The sequence below is a fragment of the Amphiura filiformis genome, chromosome 17, assembly GCF_039555335.1.
Source record: "Amphiura filiformis chromosome 17, Afil_fr2py, whole genome shotgun sequence".
Lineage (NCBI taxonomy): Eukaryota > Metazoa > Echinodermata > Ophiuroidea > Amphilepidida > Amphiuridae > Amphiura > Amphiura filiformis.
Window position 1 is genome coordinate 21407692 of NC_092644.1, and position 16801 is coordinate 21424492.

General features: G+C 39.0%; 1 protein-coding gene across 1 annotated transcript; it reads left to right on the forward strand.

The window, feature by feature from the left end:
- Positions 1 to 1705: 1705 nt before the first annotated feature.
- On the forward strand, positions 1706 to 16325 carry LOC140137055 (uncharacterized). The gene is made up of 15 exons (XM_072158713.1): positions 1706 to 1720; positions 3105 to 3248; positions 4072 to 4204; positions 5649 to 5779; positions 6079 to 6214; positions 7345 to 7532; positions 9138 to 9309; positions 10334 to 10465; positions 10909 to 11031; positions 11353 to 11469; positions 11912 to 12277; positions 12680 to 13015; positions 13673 to 14032; positions 14559 to 14876; positions 15788 to 16325. Exons 1-15 carry the CDS (start codon positions 1706 to 1708, stop codon positions 16129 to 16131), a joined length of 3015 nt encoding a protein of 1004 aa, XP_072014814.1. The 3' UTR covers positions 16132 to 16325.
- The last annotated feature ends 476 nt before the right edge of the window (positions 16326 to 16801 follow it).

Below are 16801 nucleotides of genomic sequence, written 5' to 3' on the forward strand. Positions count from 1 at the left end.
AAGTCTAACCTTGATGGGTGGAATGTAATATCCAGACTTACAAAAAGTTGGAAATGACTCATATGACTACGACGACGATAAACAGTGTACTTCGGTTATATTTATAAATACGCTTTTATAAATACGCACGTGACCACCTCCGCGCTGCCATAACATCCTATAGACAGTATGTCTCGAAGTGACCTTCTACATAGCGAGTGGTCTTCCTATACATTTGAATGCCAAGGCGGAACAACGTGAGACTGCTGTGTAGCAAAATTGTCTATTTTGTTCAATTTTGTGATTATATTGTAAACGTTTCCGTTGTTGAATATTTTTTTCCGTCGTCAAATACTTTCAAAATATTGTTTTTGATAACATATTACAAATTTGGAATTGCAAAATGTGTAATAATTTTGCAATTCAATTAATACTTAAATTTAATGATATTTATCTACAGAGTTCCTACCCCTTTCTGTATAGTGGTCAATGCATGAGGATTTGGGCACGCTTGCTGGTCTTGGTATGTCGTGCCCATGGGTCACGTGCGTATTTATAAAAACGCATTAATAAATATAACCGAAGTACACTGATAAAAATACCCTCTTCGCATTTTACATGGAAATTCGTGTTTCCTTTCAACACAAACAAGCGCTATACATTTGCAGTAATTTCTACTAAAATGTCTGGCGACCTTTTGGGCCATGGAAATTGGGCAATTTCTCTTTATGAAATCATTCCAAGATCTACCGTGACCTTTCAGAGGATTCCATGCAGCTTGTTATTATCGTCTTTTATCGTCTCGATAGTGGTAAATTACGACCTGCTACCTTCTTCAGCAAATATTTGATATGCCCTAATTTAGTCCATTCTTCTAATAAAGAAAACATTAACTCTCGTAATTGAAAAGAATCTTTGACTTTGATTACTGCCACTATCTGCTTTCGGCTGAAGCTCGGGTTGAACCTTTGAAATATCAATTTGTAGCCAGCCATGTAAGCCTTGCTTCGCGTGTACAGCTACCTGCCAGCGTCCTTTGTTTTTGGTTACAGGTCAGCACATCTGGATATATACATGTATATATAAACTGACCAGTTCAGTGGTAATCTAGGCTATATACCCATTTTAATGGGTATATAGCCTAGATTACTACCGAACTGGTAACACAGTGTATTTAAAACTACACAACAGTAAGTTGCTTCAAATTCCAGCGGCGCTCAGACAGGTTGGTTTCCAGGTTGGTTTTCTCGGATAATCGGCGGATTCGATTTTTGTCTACTTCTAGGCTGAACTTACTTCCAATTCTTTGACCAGTTTCTCATATTCATGATCCAAGTATAAACTCATGAAGTACATGATTTATAGTAGTGCAATGGTAGCCCGACAAGGCTACAGGCGTCAATAATTCCGAGCAAAGCCAGCCTCTTACAAGGTAAAAAGTATGTGAGTTCGGTGTATATTCGCATCATATCCAAAAACATTAATCATAAAACCGTGTGTTTCTATTGGAATATAATTATTTTCCGGTATATTAGGAATACTGGCATCCTCCGGCATCAAATTTTTGGTTGGAATTTATCCTTCTAGAGGAAGGATCATGACAGAAAAATCGTCCCGCTATGTCAACAGACGCACGGGAATATACCGGGTTGAAATTGGAAATTGCTATTACTTGTCGATGCAACCGAATATGTGACCTTCAGCATATTCAGACAACAGATTCACAATGGCATACCGAACGGTCAGCATCGTCGAGTATTTTCCAGAAAGCATTTCTTAATAGTAACATTTTTATCCATCAGGGGCGGCGGAAGCATTAAGATTTAGGGGGTCGGGGACAAACATGTTTTGTTCCGGTCGCGGTGTTACTGGTACTTTTTGCGCACGCAAAAAATTCAATTTCGTGTATACCATTTTGGCCCCAAATGAAGGTGTGTTTTGCTATTTCTTGGACCAATGAGCGAGAAGCGCGCCAAAGTTTGCAATTACTCTATTTGAGCACAAAACACGGTGCTTTCCGTGCTAAAAAAGATAGATGAACAATTATTGCTTTATTTTTTTCTTAGGGGGACGCCTATGGCAAGTATATTGCACAATAGAACATAAAACCTGGATTTTCGTCGATAAACCTGTTTTTTCACTGATAAACCTGGTTCGAAAAAACCAGGGGTTTCTGTTCTATTGTGCAATATACTTGCTATAGATGCCCCCACCCCGGCAAAAAAATAGGTGGACGCGGATCCTCGATAGAAAGACTCTGAAACTAATTGAGATTTAGGCATTTTCGGTTGTTGTTCTTTCAAACCAAACGTATGACCATATCGTCATTATCGGTATTTCTTACAATGCACAGTCTGTACAAACAAACCGATGTGACGTGATTTTGATTCTTTAGCAGAAGCTCTAATCAAGTTGAAACAAGTTGTTGATGACTTAAGGTTTTATGCTTTCCCTCAGACACGGAAATGTCCGGATTTAAGCTCGCATTGCTGCGTCGGACGGGGCTACTGCTGATACTTACATTGTATATAAATACTGTTCAAAGTGAGCAATCTGAGGCACCTCTGTATAAAAGTAAAGAAGCGATACCGGGCAGTACATTGTGGTTTTAAAGGTAAGTGTGTCGCAAACAATATAGCAAAAAGATATTGATAAGATTTTGTGTATGTGCGCCATCAAAACCTCCTGTTTGCATCCATTTGCTGGTCGCTTTGTCAGTTCTCCATTAGACCCCAAATTTAGAATGATTCAATTTTTTAAGAATCCTTGTCTCCAAATACTGATAAAAACCCGACAATATTACTCTAATAGTTTTAAAATGTTATTGTTAGTTCTACAGCATCTGATTTGCGGTTATTTGCCCGACTTAAATTTTAGAGAATTTGTGTTTTAACTAAACAGTTTTGAATCTATTTCGTGCAAAAAATTCTGTAAGACTAATTTGAAATCTGCGATGCAAAATCTCTGAGAAACGCCATAATAAATCGTATTATATAACCATTACTACTAATGACCTGTCGAAATTAGAGCGTTTGCGAAACACTGCATCTTATCATACTGCAGAATTCAGCGTCCGATCCCATAAACCATAATGGCGTTAATTTTTTGCTCTTTTCCTCACATAGAATGATACCAAGGACCCGGGCAATTATTCTGATTCTTTAGCTGACATCGTTCACTGGGGAACTCCAGAAGGAACGATCCAACGTGAATATGGACGCGCAATTAAAGGATTTTCTTCTCTTTTGTCTCAAGATTCGGTTAAGAAGGTAGGCCTGATGTTGCTGTTGTTGTTTATTCATCGTGTTTAGTTAAATAAGCTCACTGATACATCAGAGTTTTGACGGCCATGTCTGAATCACCAAATGTTGTGTCAGACTCAAAATAGGGTAAATTGTACAATTTCCATTTGGGGCAATAGTCTGAAATAAATTTTAATTCTTCCGCTGACACTACACAGGGACTATATCGGGAGTGGATGAGTCCAATTGTAGGCTACAAAGAGCCCAAAAAATCGAAATTTTATCGAAACTGGTCTCAAATTGTTTCGCCATGCAAATATAAGTGAAATAGGAATAGTTTTTATCTCTAGCTAGTGGTGTAAAACTACAACATAGTCCACTTCGTCCACCCTGTCCACTCACTTGCTACGCCTCTGGTTGCATAGGTCATGATCTGGTCAAAAGAGGTCGATGGTCGTTGACCTTTCTTGACCTGTTACCGTAATCCGCGTAACGAATCATTCTAGACAAATCAAACCATTCCTTACTTGGTTTATTTTTATATGGCAAAAACATTAAGACTAGTTTCGCTTTTATATTTTGGCCCCAGTGGGCCTAATTTTTCAGCACAGCTTTAGTTAGCTGAAAAGTCTATCTTTTAGTTAGACCATTTTACCAAATTATGGCCGCAGTGGAAAATGTACCGCACCATCTTTCACTATACGCACGGAAAATGTAACCTCGTTACTAAAGACTATAAGCATGTCATTATGCAAGTATTGTCAAACGAATCAAAATAAGTATGTTTGTGACGCCTTGGCTGTTTAAGAGATAAATTTCCACTGTATAAGTTCGAAACATTAATTTACAGCTGCGTCAATCCGAAATGGTGGAGTACATTGAAGAAGACGCGGTGGTGTATCTGGCATCTGATGTGGCATCGTGGGGCCTTGACCGTGTAGACCAGAGAGACCTACCTTTAGACAACAAGGCTGAATATTTGGGTAGGTTAAAGATGACCATGGTGACGTTAAAGAGAATAGAACTGCTGCCTTGCTATGCTCATCTCATCTCATCTCATTTATTAAAAGCCTCTTGATAATTGTCTTTGCTACATCATCACTCGGGCTAGTTCATTTAAAACATTTATGCAAGAGCTTAAAAGGACGCAGGTGTGCGTTCCGTTGGGAATTCAGGACAAAACGTGCCATTTTTAATGGCATGCTCCAAATTATGAGCATTCAGCGAGATGCGCCACAGAATTTCATTTATATGTATATAGTAAGTTTCCTCATAGTATTAAGATGGGGATTGTCAGCCTGAGCCTTTCGTTATCTATCGAAATTGTTGTATCGCAATACATTACAGCAAGTGTGAATGGAATATTATTCTGGTGTAACGAGTGAGCAATTGCGTTACTGGTACGTACCGTAAAGGTAGCCGCTCTATAGACCCTCCCTCGGGTCCGTGGAGAACGACTGGTAATGTAGATTACATAGCATTAAAAATCAACCCAATACACGGACCCTCCCAGTCTGTAGGCAATTTGACTTCCAGCTCCCACAAACTGCTGGAAGTTCACTTTTACGGATTTGGAGTCACGCAATCTTTCTATATACCACGTCCATGTTTTCACTACATTAACGTTTGTGTAAGCGACTAAACAACGATATTGTATCCGACCAATCAACGCAGCTTGGCAGCGCGGGGATATTTGAAAAGGCTTCCCTAGCTAAATAATGTGCAAACATTTGCAAACCGCACGCGATAATGTACGCAATATGGACAATAGGCCTAAGTCCGAGTCGAGTGGTTGCCTTTTATTATTGCGCGTACCATGGGTCTATCAGACGCGTGCCACTTGAGCTCAATACCTCTCAGTTGTTGACAAGTGTCCCATCCGATCTTGCGTCACATCCCGCGGCCCCCGGGCCCGCGGCATAGCTTTGTGCTACCATATTTGAATTGAAACTGGGGCGGGGCTTTCGTAATTGACATCGGAATCACCGTGCTTCGTTGAACGAATATTTGGAAGTGAGATCTCTAACAGATTGGACCAGTCTCGGAATCAGCGCTCAATGGACTTTCGCGTTCACTTATAATACGAGTATATTTCTATATTGCTGCATGGTTGACTGTGGTGGGTGTAATTAGTGGCGTCGATTTGTGGATGAAGAGGAATGGGTTTTGGCATTGAAGAAAATAAGGGGGGGAGTTGGCATTTTTTTCATAAGGCATTACGTAATTATTTATTGTTACATTATCCAGAGATGGAACCGAACCGGGACTGGGGGCCAGTCTAGCCGCTCTAATGATGTCTATTGGAACCACCTTATACAAGCTTTTAAGCAGCTTCATGAAGTTTCTTGCACAAGGTAGTAAACATCTGCCGGGACTCGTCCCACAAGGCTTTCGATCACTAATTTAGGCTTATTTATTTTCATGAAGGTGACGGTACCGGTACTCACATATATGTAATAGACTCTGGGATTCTCTACACCCATGAGGAATTTATAGGCCGAACTGGAGATGGACACGACCTGATTCCCGACTTTGTCGACGATTTTGGATATGACATGGTACGTACAAGGCGAACATTAATTGATGGACAGGATTATTTTACTAAATGAAAAAGTTTATTTGTGTCTATATACATAGTAATTTATTTTGCTTAGTTTGTGTGTTTACAAATGCAACGGGGGAGATAAAACTATTGTTTTTCAGTTTGCTTCAAGGGCGGTAGTAAAATGTAGAGATTTGCCCCTCAGAATTCAATTCCATCGGTCCAACTTTGAAAATGTCCGACCGCTACCTCTTTGTACAATAATTGTTGTTTCATGATTGTCTCCTTCATTTTGTAATATTTACACATGAATAGGATTGCAATGGACATGGCTCTCACGTGGCGGGAATAGCGGCTGGCTCAACCTATGGGATTGCTATTAATGCTACCCTACATGGTGTCAGAGCATTTGAGTGTTTCGGCAGATCATCAAAATCAACTGTCATACAAGGTTAGTTCTGAAAGATTAATAGACTGTACAGTATGATACTGTTTAGTTCTGAACTGTTTAGTCAGTGGCTAAAGTTTAAGCCTAACCCATAGGCCTGGCCCAATTTAAGGCGAGGGCGAGATGGCTGAGTATTTTACAGCGCTGGGTCCGTGGTAAAGTGTCATCGCCCCGATATCTTCATGGCAGAAATCGCCATGATGGTAGGCTGAATCCACTAACTTCTTCAACAACCACGCATAGCCATTATGTTCAGACCTGTTTAATAGTTTTGAGTCTATGGGCCGAGGGATCTCCGACTAAGGCTCTTGATAAGGGTTTGACAAAAGCCTGGTCACTGACCTGTGTTGATGTCAGTGAGCCTGGTACGTCATCTGATTTATACTACCTCCTGCTTTAATAGTGTTATGTTCTGTAACCCTGCAGGGTTGACGAACATGACGAATGAGCAATTTTTTGGTTCTGCACACATAAAATCCGAATTTGTGTCAGTTTTGATTTCAGAACGCACAATTGTTTGTCAATACGCACGCTTACGGCTACCATTCTCTTTCAACACATATATTCAAATGCAAGCCTTACGATTGGTTTCTTTGGAAACCAAAAAAGAGATATTCATCATTTTCTACCTCGGTATTCAAAGATCTATCGTCTGAATATCAATAGCAGATACACCTCCCTACGCTAGTGCTCAACTCGGCTGCCCAATTGCCCTAACCCACCTGAAAAGGACAAGAGCGCAAGCGGTTACTTCAACTTATCTCATATATTGCCACTATGTGGTTTAATTATTCAGGAATTCTAAAGAGACGGCGAGACACTGCTTATCTTATTGTTCCTTCAACAATGTAGGATTTTTATTCTGTTTGGTCGTTACTCATTTTGTGTTACTCTTATCAGCGGCGTGATAATAGATACACGTGTATTGATTTAGTTTCCCTGCCTTATTATTTACCTGACGTTGTCGCTGTGCGATGGTAGATTTTGCAACAGGTGCATTATTTCTAACCCATTCCTGTCACGTCCTTTGTAATGCTGACTTGTTCCTCAATAGAGGCAAAACTTCCATATGAATTGCATTAAAACTGCATTGTGTAATGTTTTATTTTATTAGTTTTGTTTTTATTTATCAGCATTGGAATGGGTTTTTGAGAACGCAATCACGCCTGCTGTTTGTTCGATGTCGATAAGCAACCCTGAAATATCTCAAGTCGAAAACGACGTTATCCGACAAATGGTAAATGCTGGGATTGTTGTTATCGCAGCGGCAGGGAATGACAATTCATATGCCTGTGAATCTTCGCCAGCAAGTGCACCCGATGTGAGTATACACTCAAATCTTGTCAACAAAAACATTGTGACAAGTTTAAGGACACCGCCAAATTGCGATATGACACCGGTTTGTTTATCGGTTTCTCAGGTTTACAACCATCATCATCATTCACGTTTCTCATCTGTGGTTTGACACAGTCAAAAATGAACAAGAAATGAAATGAAAAAGAAATCCACATCTGAGGAAGTGACCGAGCCATAGGAGTCTTCTTTCGGGAATTTGCTATTCCATGTAGTTTCGTAGATACTTACAATGTAAATGTTGAACATGAGTTTAATCTTGAGTGTGACTTTCTTGTTCTTAAATACATAATTAAGTTTGTTTGCTGCAGTTGCTAAGCCTTCTTCTTTTGATGTCCAACTCAGTATCTAAGATAGGCCTACTTACATTTCCGCCATTCTTTCTGTCCATATCTCTTGATTCTATAGTCTTATGTTTTACTTCCATGGTGTAGGTTGTACTGCTAAACTACTGCTTTCTTAGATGTTTTCAATTTTGTGTTCAGCATTTGATACCCCGGCATTTTGTTGACTGATTTCAAGATTGATGTCTTGTTTTATGGCGTATCCGTAGTTTTTGGGGTATTTTGGCAGAAGATCTTTTCATGTAATGTTCGATTTAGTTGTGGTCTTGTGATTCAATATTTGCTTCTAGTTCCGCTGCGAGGTATATAGGTAGAGGATTGTACGGCTGAGGTAGTCGCCATGTGGCACTCCGTTGATGGTCGAATAACATTGCTATTAGTGTGTCCTATTCTTACCTGGAGTTGAATGTCCAACGAGGTGCGATTCATCGTTGTTTAGTATGGTTTTCAGAATTTTGAACAGTTTTCCTCTTTCAACTGTATCAAATGCCTTGCTCATATCCAGCATCTCAATGATAATTTCTTATTTTTGAAGAAGTGATAGCCTTCGCCGCCAGACATTTTTATTTTTATTTTATTCGCCTGATCATGTTATTTATCCGCCTGATCACGCAAATGCTTAGGTTTTTCTCAAGAGTTGATAAAAGGATGAAAGAATAGTAGTAATCATATGTTTTGATTCACGTCGTCTGTGTCCTGATATCTTTCTATGAGGTTTTCTTTACATTAAACATGATTGGATCATTTCTGTGACGAAATTTAATTCCAATAATGTTACTCAGGATTTTTCAGATGTAGATCAACGTGTCAAGAAAGTTTTATTTTATCCTGAATTATTTTACTGCTTACAAAGACGGCTATGTCAATGTATTGAGCCAATCTAAGATATGGTAAGAATAGTCAGTGGGGCTGAAGGGGATTAAGCTTAATATTACCAAGATATCTAAAAGCTTTTTTTATTGCTTACTTAGATGATTATGTCATGTAATTAGCCAATCAGGGAAAATATAAGAAAGACAGTAGTGCTCGTGGGATTAAGGGTACGGGTAACGTAATGTTGTGGAGAGCTTTGTGTAGTCCTATTTATAAAAAAATTATTTAGTATGAACGTCCTCTTTGTTTATAGTATAATTTTTTATTTATGTTGTGACTGTCCTCTTTTAAAATATAATAAATTACCGAAATAGTCAAATTGACATTTTGTTTCCTAATTTATTATTTCATTCAAGGCCATTGCCGTTGGTGCGACATATAGCGACGATCGAAGATACAGGTCTTCCAATTTCGGCCGTTGTGTGGATATTTTTGCACCGGGTGGATTTATTCCTAGTGTATCTCCTACTAGCAATAACGCAACTACCACGCGTTCCGGAACTTCAATGGCATGCCCACATATGTCAGGTAGTGTATTAGTCTCGTTCACTGGTCTCGTTTCCAATTGGATTACTGTTATGCAGGATGTATCAAACTAAAGTAAACAGCTTGAAAATGCCACTCGATTAAAATGTATAAGGTCATTTGTTCAAAAGTTTTTAGTTGATCGCTGAATTAACATCTTGTCCTTGTGAAAGCACTGGCGTATGACCATTAATAAGGACTCAGTAACTATTTCAAAAACGCACTTGCACAAAGTCAATCAATTCCTATGTATTCCTCTCTCTCCTCAACATGTCATTCACACCACAACTTATGAGAGGTCTGTCAACTTGTGCAATTATACGTCGCTGGTGTTCATCGAGGTATGCAGGAGGACCTGCCATTCCACTTGGTGATTCAAGTCATGCAATCACACGATTCCCAAACATTTATGCAAGGCAAAGTACTGAAAACATGTGATTTTCATGTTGCTTTGATTTTGATCTACTTTGCGCAACAGCATTCTACTCCGCTCACAAAAATAGCGTCCTTATTAATGGTCACACGCCAGTGATTTTTCAGGTGTTGGGAGGACAAAATGTTGATTTAACAAGATGTTGAAAGCATTTTTACAATATACCTCATATTTTAATTTAGTGGTATTTTTTCAAACTGTTTACTTTATTTTCATACATACTGTAGAGGACGATGACGGTAACCCGTTGGAAAATCTGTATCATTTCAATAACCAAGTACTATGACTGATTTTTTTTCTCGAATTGTCAAGCCAAAATGTGATAATGTGATTGGCCGGCTACCATCTTAGTTTTACGCAGCTATTCGACATTTTAGATCATAATGTTAACCTCTCATATCAAAAAGTTGTCAAAAAGCATTATGGGTGAAATTACAGTTCCGCTTTACTCGATGACACCTCGAACAAGAAAACATTGTATAAATTCTTGCAACTATGATTATTGCAGAGTGCAGACAGACACAATATCATAATTGCATTGTTTAGGCAGATGATTAATCCCCGGATTAATCACTCTACTTTATCAATCTGTAGGAGCTGCAGCCATCCTTCTTGGAATAAACCAAACTTTCACGCCCTATGAGGTGAAAGACATCCTCCTAAGAGGTGCTACCCCAAACAAAGTTGTAGATGCTCACTTTTGTCGCCTAATCGTCTTCTTTACATAGGTGGTAAGTCGTTACGCTTTTCTAAATGAAATCGTATTTACGACATCATCATCACCATCTCCATCACCATTACCATCATCATTAATCCGCAAATAACTTCATCAGGATTGTCGGTAAAATAGATAATTTGAAGCTTTCTTTGTACAAATATGCGGAACTAACTTTTTTCTGCATATTTACGACCAAGTCCTAACAGCGCCATCTAAGCCAGCTCCACCCGGAAGCAGCCGACGATGTGAAGGAATTGGTCAGTAAATTTGAGAAAGTGCTAAGCTCTTAGCACGAAACTGTCATTGAGGTACGTAAACATCAACCCATTTTTTTGGATTATGTACAAAGAAGCCTTCAAATATCTATCATCGTTAATGTTGACCATCAGCATCATCGTCGTCGTCAACATCAATTCATCATTATCAATTTCTTTCTCTTTGCTTTTTTCAGTGGATACGTGCATGACTCGATGTGGTTCAATAGTAGATGTCAACCGTACTTGCCAATGCGATACTGAATGTTCCGATCGTGGAGACTGTTGCGAGGATTATGCCAATCTTTGTTGGGAACAAGGTATGAATGTTTTGGGTGGGTCATTACGGGAGTCTTGATTCTTGATTAATTCGTCTTTCCCCAGCTGATATCCATCCCCACCTGGACGTCAAGACGTCGATGCAATTCACCTTTTCCGTAAATCCCATAAGCCTTTGCGAGTACACCTGAGAACTCGTCATTTTACGTCATGGCGACGAGTTCTCAGGTGTACTCGCAAAGGCTTTTGAAACGTAACAATTCTATCTCTAGTATGCAGTGACTAGATTATTGAGCCCTATTGTGCCGCCCTATTTTGACAACGCCAAACTTATTCATTCGTTTTTCGTCCAATTTATTTAGATCCGACTTGTAGTAACCGATGTGGCGATAATCCTGATACGACATTTCCGTGCCAATGTAATGAAGATTGCTGGTCTCGACAAGATTGCTGCCAAGATTACGTTATACTGTGCAGACGTATGTAATGTTGTATATTTCTACTTATTTACAAGATCTGCACCAAATAATGTTCTCCTCGGAGACCTTTAGTCTAACAGAGCAGGTCCGTCTGTATATACTCTAAAAAATCTGTAGTTATATTGCCCTTTCGGCTCCAAAATATTCATGGTTATTAGGTCGGTATTTTTAGCTTTTCTGAATCATTTATCATTGTAAATACTTACATAGAGAAGTACATGATGGGTAATTCACTAGTAATGTTCTGAGTAGTGTCAATTTCAGCATTCAGTATAATGATTATCAAAATATTTAAAATTCCTTACAAAAAGATTTTTTCCTGACAATCAAAAATATGGGTCGGTATTCTTTTGTACGGTTAAAACTACAATTTGGGTCGATCAGGAAAGGACAATAGAAGCCTAATTGTTAACCTATGTATTTGCTTGTTTATTCAATACAGCTAAAATACCATGCGACAGCAATGTGACTTACCCGGGAGCTCTATATTCACCATACTACCCAGAGAACTATTTAAACAACCAAACTTGTCGCATTCTCATTGAAAACAAGTTTTCTCATCAGACCTCACGGGCAGCATTGAATCTGATATTCACAGATTTCAATTTGGAAGAGTCAAGCAACTGCGCTCATGATAGTCTCATCATATATGACGGCGATACGGAGGCTAGTCCGCTCATTGGAACATTTTGCGGGACGACTTATCCTCAGTTTATACATGCAACTGGGCAACATCTTATGGTCATTTTTGACACCAATTCAGATGTTACGAGCTCCGGATTCAGGGTTGAAATGATTCTGCGTAGAGGTAAGTCACAATACATTCACACTCGCCAACGGATGTACCATGATTGTTGCGTAATAGGCAGGTCACTCAATGTGACCTTGCTAGTCAATAATGTCATAACCCGATTTAAACAGCTAATCAGTATCCTGCATCCAAATTCAAACTTTATGTGATAAGGGATGTGATATAATGGCAATTGCTAAAGGGTTGTCAGAATTAAGAGTCTTTGAACAAAGTTTCTGTATATAGGATGTCGATTAGCTTAGAAAATAACTTCAAGCGTTTGCTCCATTGCACAGGTCCACCTTTTAAAAAAACGTATTGCGACCGGCCGATATAGAACAAATATCGATTCAATACAAATAGAGCATCTTTGGAGATTCCATCACATAGAATCAGTAGATGTATCAACCTTTTTTTCAGATTGCTCGGTATCACTTACAGGAAGTGGAGAGATATCTTCGACCAATTTCCCCTCCAACTATAACAGTAATCAACTCTGTTTCTACACCATGACAGCCGCACCCAAGGAACATGTATCCATCACATTCTCTGTCTTCGACATTGAATTAGATTATGACTTTCTTTATTTTTTCGATGGCAATCTCACCACTGGCAACGCACTCATGGGGAAAGCTTCGGGTAACGACCCGGTATTTTCACCGTTGAAATCCACTGGTGAACAACTGACTCTTGTGTTTCAGTCCGATGGTTCTGTCACTAGCAGAGGATATCAAGCAGATTTTATCTCTGTCAAGTGTGAGTAGTCAAGCAAGTTTATAAAACATTTAATTGCGTGTGGTGTGTTTGCAAAGTGTTCAAGGACTTGAATAAGAATTATTACACTAGTCGTTATGAGATCGTCACCTATGAGCTGGAACGTTACTTGCTGCTTTCGATAGAACAATCTTCGTTATTGACCAAATGAATAATCGCTCGACGATACGAGTGTAAATCTAGCTTTATCATGTTCCCTCTCAAAATTGGAAAAGTTCAATGTTTAAACGCAAAACGACACACATAATTAACACCAAATGTGTCACAAACCATGAAAGTCGCACCCACATATGGATTCAGACATCGAATCCACTTCGTCTTCTTTTGTATTACCCTGTGACATTTCAGCCCCGGGATTTCAACATCTCCTAAAACTGAAAACATACTCCAGATCCCTCCCCTAACTTGAGGTAATGGATTAGGAATTGGTCTGAAATCTGGCATCGGATGAGTCCTAGTCCTGCAACAAGATGAGTGATGGCATGACTAATGGTTGTATTATTCGATTTCCAAGATGTATTGTAAAGACTGTCACCTCCAAGTATAACATTCTTAGGGACCACTTGGGAAAAAAAAAAAGTAAACCTATAATGCATGAGAACCTCTCATCAAAATTATATTTTGCGTTTTTAATTATAGCTTGCAATTCTACAATCACTACTCCCGGAGCAATATCCTCCGCGAACTACCCCGAACCTTATTACAACAATGACATATGCTCTACACAAATCACAGCTCCTCCTGGAAAACAGATACGTGTATCATTTACTGACTTTCAATTAGAAGGCAAGATGGAAACCAATGATACATACAAATGTGTCGACTACTTGCAAATATACGATGCCAGTTACGCAAATTCAGATAAATTAATGGGTGAATTTTGCGGTGATGTGATCCCTAACCCAATTCGGTCTTCTGGAAGAAATTTGCTTCTTCTTTTTTCATCAAATTTTGCGATGGCTGGGATTGGATATAAAGCCGATGTAACATTTGAAGAAGGTAGGTTGTCGACTAATTTGACTACTTGTTAACATTTATCATAAATTACAAACAATCATCAATAAGAAAACAAGAGTGCTCGATAGGCCGTTGCGACAGGTATTCACAGTACAGGTTAGATTGGCAGTTGGCTTGGGCGGCTCTTTTCAGAGCCACCGAATCTTTAGTATGAAACGGACACTTACTTTGAACGTCATTTTCAGCGTCTCTATTTCTAAAGTAGGTATGGGTAAATCTCCATTGGGCAAAGGGCAGCTCATTATGAAATTCTGTAGGCAGATATAGATACCTTTCTACCTTCCAAATATTTTCTCATGAGAGCAAATTCTGACGAAACTCTGACAGTTTCATACTTGTCCGACAACAGCCCGTTTTTTAATATTATAACCATCAAGAAGTACCAGATGTCAAAAATATATTTACAATATTACTATACTAATCATAATCAATTAATATAATAAAAGTAAAAATGACCAAATAAAGCGGGAATAAAGGAAACAAATTATATAATTATTCTGTTATTCAGCTGTCAAAGTCCGCTTGATAGGTGGAAGATCGTCCAATGAAGGAAGGATTGAGATTACGCATAGCAAGTATGGCAAGGGTACCGTATGCGACAGTAACTGGGATATTAAAGATGCGTCCGTCGTCTGCAAGATGAGAGGCTATGGAGCAGCAAGAGAAGCCCCTAAAAGAGCGTACTTTGGACAAGGGAAAGGCCGAGTGCTATTGGCCGATGTGGATTGCTCTGGTCTGGAATATAACATTGGTGACTGTCAGCATAGTGGGTGGAACCAACGTGCTTGTAATCACAGGAAAGATGCCGGTGTAATATGCTACAAAGGTAATGTGCGACCACAGTATGATATTGTTTACATCCTATTGTTACATATTTCATATTGTTACAGCTCAAAGATGAGTTGACATGTGTTTACATTTGATACGCCCTCTGTTGATCTGAGATCAAAACTGCCAGGCAAAATCACTATAGTTTACATGGAAGAAGTTGATTTTTTTTTCATTAACTTTGGTTTCAAAGCAAATACAAAATGCATCAACCTATATCACACAAAACTTCAAAGGTTTTTAAAAGTTGGGTTTTGAAGAGATTTATGCATGTGGTCTGCCATAGACACTCATGTGTTATTTTGCCTGGCATGAAACAACAGAGGGCGGTCTGAATGTAAACATGTGACATCATAGGTCAACTCATCTATAACAAGAGAAGGCCTGCCATAACACTCGGAACATCACAATGTGTCTTCATTAGATCAATTGACCTATGGATTTAAGCAGTTTGCAAATGAAGTAAATGTTTAAAAAAATGTTCTAGTCTGCGGTACTTTTCTTCCCTGGTAGGTACATGAATATTGAAATGTTAATCATCTAAATAAGGCAAGTCATGTAGCTGAGAACATGCTTATTTATACTAAGATACAGATCGTCGGCAGAGTGCTACACTATCGTAAGTGCAGTAGAATGTAATAGCTGCCATTTGCAACATTTCAATAAATGTACTTACTTTTAACCAATAACACTAGAAAACACCCAACTACATAATGGTGATATCTTGGGTTAGCTTAGTGGCCATCAGGCAAGTAAAACAGAACATCATCACCTTACAATGAAAGGATTGTGCTGCAAACAATAGGTGTTTTACAAAAGGCAGCTATTACATTCTACTGCACTTACGATAGTGTAGTACTCTGCCGACGAGATTTAATTGACGTGTAGTTATTGTCGTTGATTTTACAGAGGGCGAAGTTCCATTATCAATACGTATTGTAGATGGTATAAACAACGCAACAAACGCTGGACGCGTAGAGGTACGCATTGGGAATGAATGGGGGTCTGTCTGTGATGACGAATGGGACCTTAAAGATGCAGACGTAGTGTGTCGTAGTCTTGGATATCCAGGAGCCGTAAAAGCTCTTCAGAAGGGAGAAACCATACCAGGAGATACAACCAGTCGAATACTGTTTGACAACGTTGAGTGTGATGGACGTGAGCCGGGTCTTGAATTTTGCCTTCACAATGGAGTAGGAAACCACAATTGTAACCATTTAGAAGATGCTGGAGTTGAATGTATAGTGATTTAGTCAGCTTTAGGGGCTGTGCAATAATTATGAGACCCCCAGGGGGTAAAATTTCCGAACGGCCCGCCAAAATGGTTTGCCACCCTCTCTCTTGGCCTGCCAAAAATCGTTTGCCCCCCGTCTCTCTCGGCCCGCCAAAAATCTTTGCACACCTCCCCCTTTACACTTGCCAAATGTTTGGGATTTCAATTTGCAAATATTAATATTAATGTATATATATGTTGCGATCTTAAATCGTTTCCGTATTGTTTTCCTAAACCTTTATAGAGAGTTTTATTTCAAAGGCGCCCCATGAACGTATGCCAAAAATCGCTTGCACCCCCCCGACTGGCCAAAAGTTGCTTGCCTCACCCCTTGTTTTGGCTTGCCAAACATTTCTTGTCCCCCCCATAAGGCTCATAATTATTGCACAGCCCCTTAACAGAAAGGGCATCAAAATAATAAGATCATAAAATGAAAGTAAATGCAGTAAAGTTTTGTATAAAGTATAGCATGCCTATTGTAATATTTTTGTGGAGGTGTCTACCTTTTGTCTTTTTCTTCAAAAACCCACATTATATGCTTGTAGATGGTATTTTACGGTATTACACTGTTTCACTTTCATATCAGAGATATAGAATATAAGACAATTAATCGTTATTAATTGACCGAGTATCGTGGTCTCAATGTAATA

Bases quoted from the DNA above. Each gene is read 5' to 3' on its own strand.
- LOC140137055 (XM_072158713.1), top strand. The intron at 3,249-4,071 runs GTAGGCCTGATG...ATTAATTTACAG, and splicing joins CTCAAGATTCGGTTAAGAAG to CTGCGTCAATCCGAAATGGT. The intron at 13,016-13,672 runs GTGAGTAGTCAA...TTTTAATTATAG, and splicing joins AGATTTTATCTCTGTCAAGT to CTTGCAATTCTACAATCACT.